This window comes from Pararge aegeria, chromosome 1 (assembly GCF_905163445.1).
Source record: "Pararge aegeria chromosome 1, ilParAegt1.1, whole genome shotgun sequence".
NCBI classification, from domain to species: domain Eukaryota; kingdom Metazoa; phylum Arthropoda; class Insecta; order Lepidoptera; family Nymphalidae; genus Pararge; species Pararge aegeria.
The window spans coordinates 9,108,196-9,113,114 of NC_053180.1; the positions used below are offsets into that span (position 1 = coordinate 9,108,196).

The 4,919-nt window shown below is 34.9% G+C and overlaps 1 protein-coding gene across 2 annotated transcripts; it reads left to right on the plus strand.

Annotated features, from left to right (window-relative positions):
* The first annotated feature begins 225 nt into the window (after nucleotides 1-225).
* LOC120624219 (trypsin-like) lies at nucleotides 226-3,862 on the plus strand. 2 transcript variants are annotated; one of them, XM_039890650.1, is made up of 5 exons: nucleotides 226-491; nucleotides 632-705; nucleotides 1,418-1,673; nucleotides 2,397-2,588; nucleotides 3,221-3,862. In XM_039890650.1, exons 1-5 carry the CDS (start codon nucleotides 489-491, stop codon nucleotides 3,425-3,427), a joined length of 732 nt encoding a protein of 243 aa, XP_039746584.1. In that variant the 5' UTR covers nucleotides 226-488; the 3' UTR covers nucleotides 3,428-3,862. The 2 variants fall into 2 exon arrangements, with proteins under 2 accessions (XP_039746584.1, XP_039746576.1); XM_039890642.1 differs by having other exon boundaries at nucleotides 226-705.
* The last annotated feature ends 1,057 nt before the right edge of the window (nucleotides 3,863-4,919 follow it).

Here is a 4,919-nt window from a genome sequence, read left to right on the forward strand (position 1 = left end):
CCGCGTGTATATTTTTATTAACTAGATTTTTGATACTTGCAAGATTTCAGTATTATATATATACCCAAAAAACTTCACATGATATGCAAGTTATTTAAAAAATAATTGTATATTTGACTTCGTTGGTTTGTATACACGTTTTGCTAAATAGTGCTATGATGTAAAGCAGAAACTGCAGCGATTCAGTTCAACCATTCAGTGTTTATAAACTACTGCTGATATTGCTATCGCTCGCCAATGCTAATCAAACTTAGCGGCGAACCTAGCCTCTGTGAAATACAGACATTTTGAACTAGTTTAACTCCGTCTTAGTTTACTTATGATTGCTAGCTTATATTTTAAGTTGCAGACACTTATTTCTTGGACACTGAGTAAAGACTGCCAATAGTTTAATAGCTGTAAGGAGAAAAGCAACAAGTATATAATTTATACATAGAAACATTTTGAAAAACCTATAAAAACAAAAATGTTCATTACTCAGAAAGGATATGGTATTTATGCTTTTTATACGCTTTTAATAAATGAAATAAGTGCCGCGTTAGTAAAACCAATAGAAAAATCCAAGGATCTGCAAGAGCATACTATGGTAACAGATATTAAATTATTTCCATATATGGTGGCGATATTGAAGAAATCCACATACTTAAGCGCTGGTGCATTGATTGATGATAGTTGGGTGCTCACTGGTGCCGATTCGTTATTTACGTAAGTTTTAAACAATTTATACTACCTTGCATGGTAGAGTAAAATACTCAGAAGCGTAGCTTACTGTGCTAAGAAGTATAACCATATATTTTCCGTATTTTTTTAAATAGCTACAAGTTTTTTTTTTATTATATCCAGAGATTAATATTTTTATATTTAAAACCGGTTAATTTCAAACGATTGAGTGAATTGAAATCAGAACCGATTTCTCAGTTTAGTCGGTAAAAAAAAAGAAACCGAAACCCTAATGATTTTCCCGATACCTAAATGATTCCAATACCGAAACCAGTTTGAAATTTTTTCCGGTTTCCGAGCCCTGGGTAGACTACGGCCAAAACGCTTCCGGTTCTGGTAGAAGACTCTTAAGATTGTACCTACTTAGTAGGCCGGTATTGATTTGATTATGATTATGAAAGTAATTAATTCGAGCATTTCAACTTGAAATAGCTATATACTATTTATAACCGTTATGGTTTACGTGAACAATAATGATAAGCAAAAGCTCCAAACAATGTACAGCAATTATAATCTAGCAGTCCGCATTTAAAACTCGAGCGTTGTATCATCGTTTCCAAAGTTTTAATCCAATAAAATCCATCAATCCATCTTTTATGTAGAATTATGTACTTAAACCTAAATTCAAAAGCTGAAAGTTCAACCGTAAATCAAGCCGCAACAACGGAAGATGAAAAGATAATATTATTTGTAACAGGATCAGAGAATCTTCGCGATTTCTTCGCGTGCGACTTGGCAGCGTTAATTACAAGAAAGGGGGATATTTGACTCCTATCAAGTACTTCCAAATTCATCCGTATTTTGACGATAGTAAACCGTTGTTTGATGTGGCACTCGTTAAATTGCCGGAGCCAGTAAGACTGTCGCAGAGATTAAGCCCCATTAGGCTTCAGAAAAACACTCGGAACATACTAGCTACACATTTTATAGTGACCGCGTGGCCGATGTATCAGGTACTTTTCTAGTCTATGTGATAGTTTTGTAGTATTTAAAACGACCTCTTGGGTGAAATAAGCCACTATTCTGCTCTCGAAAATAGTGGCCACACCTTTTATAGTAACCGCATGGCTGATATTTCAGGTAGTTTTGCTACTTGTGTGATTATTGAAATGACCTACTAGGTATTCTGCTCTCGAACTTAGTAGAGACATTTTATAGTGAACGCATGGTCGATGTATCAGGTACTCAGTTTTGTAGTATTTAAAGTGGCCTAATTGTCGAAGTGAACCGCTATTCTGTTTTGGATAAAATATTAAGAACAATCCGGAAACAAATCTCTTATTCATTTCTGTCACTTTAGGTAAAGTAACAGACCGTGATGTTTTTTTTTCGTGATATAAGAGGACGGAAAAGACGTATTCAACTACAGATTACAATTTCTATGATTGTACCCGAATCGGGTCAAAAATTCTGCCATTTTTGTGGATTTCTGTCAAGCAATTCGCAGTACCAACCCTGAGGTATATAATTTACGTGTCTACTTTGCATCTAAGAGCACGTTAAGTTTTTGGTCCTTATTTTCACTAACGTCGTGAGTATAAATTATGCATTAGAGCAAGTTGTCTGCGCTCTGAAGCCTTTTGAACAAGAGGCTAGGTTTAGGATGATCATTATAATGATATAAAATAAAAAAAAAAATTGAGTAATTTTGTACTTATATTTTTTTTATTTTTTAGCTACAAAATCTTACTAAAAGTCACTACGAATCTATGGAGCAGATAAGGCTGCATCGCGTACTTACGGTATCTCATTTGCACCCTACAGATCCTGATGTGTGCTCTGAGGAAATAGATATGTTAATACCATATCGCAATAACACCAAGTACATTATGTGTTTGGAATCTAACATTGGAACTGATCCTTGCCAGGTAATTTCGTTAAACGGTTAGAGACTATAGCAAATACGCTGCGGTTGGTTTGTCTGATTACGGGTAATGATGTCTTGAATTAAATTTTGGGGTCAGTCCGAAAGTTGGGACGTATTGAGTTTTTCTAACATGTGGTCTTCTTTATACATCGGAGGTAAGAAGATATTCACCTCCGTGCCTCAGAAAACATTAAGACTGTGAAAATAATCCATATCAAGAGGCAATCTTAAAGCAATAATGAAGGTGAAGTGCCGGGAGAACTTCTAAAGAGTTAACCCCCTCTGCTTTGGGAAAAGCAATATTTTGTAGAAGGTCATGAGCAGTTGAAATGGCTATTATAATTTAGACATGATTGATTGCAAACCTACCGAATAAAAGCGTTTTTTTTTTTTACATTATAGAACGGTTCTAAGTAATATGTAAAATATTACTGGTACTTTCCTTGCTACTTTATAAAAAGGAATACGAATAACATCTATGCATGGTAATTTTTTACATTTTATTTGGCACCGACTTAAAAATGAAGGAAATATTTCTTTCTTGCGTTATAGTTGTACATAACAAAGTCGGTTCTTTTTTTGTCAAATAAAATATATTTAATGTATTAATTGCTAAGTTCCTACTTATTTCAGAGGGATATTGGTGCACCAGTAGTTCTGAACGGGATATTGTGGGGCGTTATTTCGTCCTGGAAACCGGAAGACTGCGACGTTGAAGGCGGGTCGTCCTTTGTGACCCTTGTGGCCGCTATCGAGGTCAACTCCTGGATACATTCTACGATCCGTGGTCATAGGTGGACGAAGAATCATACTATTGATTATGAAGATAATTTTATTTAAATTTGATTAACCTTGTGAATGTATTTCTTCAAATAACGCCATCTGTTGATAGACTTCCTAAGATTTTTTTTTTGATTTTTCCGCTGTACTTTATTCTTATTTTCTTTATTTAACTAAATTGAAACATTAAAAAAAGCATTTAATTGGTCCCAGCCGAGACATAGCATAGAGTTTGCGCGAGACATACGCATGGCAATCCATTTTTATATAAAATAAGACGCTAGCATACCAGACTAGACTAATTAAATATTTGTAAATGTATATCTTTAAATAATTTATAGATTAGTAGATAAGAGTGAAGCAAGTGTTGGAAAACCCAGTATACCCACTTTACAGTCACAATCATACCGTGCAATTGCATTCCTGCGAGAAATCACGAGCAATCGCGACCTTCCTATCGAATTTGTACTATAGAATCGAGCAGTTTTTTTTTTTTTTTTTACAATACAAGTTAACCCTTAAATGGAACGCTATATCTTGGCGGCAAGTCTAAGCAGTAACTAGACACAATTGAAGCCTCGAGCCAGACCGACGGACTTGGCGGAGATGATGTAGGTTATAATAGTATCCGTGATGTTCCAATGTCCGAAAAAAATCCAAAGTCCCTTCATCTTCAACTCCAGATTTTTAAAACAATGTAATGAATAACTTTGTAGATATTTATATACTTTGAGAAAAAAAAAGGTTGCAAGATTCCACATAATACTCCTAAGAAACCTAAGAATTTCGATTTTTATTTATGCAACTTTTTCGCTCCAATGGATTCCTTTCATAAGCGCTTGGGAAAACGAACAGATCCATCAATGTGACAATATGCCTAGTCCGAATTTGTATGTGCAAATCCTACAAAGTAATCCTCCTAGAATAATAAAAGTGAAAGTTTGTGAGGACATTTTCATGTATGGAATATGGATGTAAGGATGTTTGTTACTCTTTCACGCAAAAACTACTGAACGGATTTGATCAAAATTTGGCATGGAGGTAGATTTATACCCCGATTTTACTTTTTACCCCTGAAAAATCCTAGGCTCCCACGTGATATGTGAAAAACTGAATTTCACCTCGATGCGTTATAGCTATATTTAGAATTTACCAAAGCAAACTTCCTCAAAATAAGATTTATACTCGTCCTGCGGTGTTCCCTGCTATAAACAAGTCTGTACACGAAATAGCAGTTTAAAAAAATACGTGTATCTACAAAATACGAACGCGCGCAGATGTGCTCGCAGATGTGAAGTTAGTCCCCAATGAATATTATTTTTATGATAATTTTCATTGATTCGAAGTGTTTTTTATTTACAACTAGCTGCAGCCTGCGTTGTTACCCATGGTGAATAGCTATAGTTATAACTCATTGATGTAAAATTCAGTTTTTCACAGATCCCTCGGGGACCATGGATTTTTCCAAAGTAAAAAGTATTGGTCATCTATCTCCTTTCCAAATATCAGTTAAATGGTTAAGCAATTTCTGCGTGTTCACGATTATTAGGTT

What these genes read in the sequence shown, in the direction of transcription:
- LOC120624219 (XM_039890642.1), top strand. Translation starts at nt 467, where the DNA reads ATGTTCATTACTCAGAAAGGATATGGTATTTATGCTTTTTATACGCTT. An exon ending in GGTGCCGATTCGTTATTTAC is followed by an intron (nt 706 to 1,417) that starts GTAAGTTTTAAA and finishes TATTTGTAACAG; the next exon opens with GATCAGAGAATCTTCGCGAT. An exon ending in TTGGAACTGATCCTTGCCAG is followed by an intron (nt 2,589 to 3,220) that starts GTAATTTCGTTA and finishes TACTTATTTCAG; the next exon opens with AGGGATATTGGTGCACCAGT.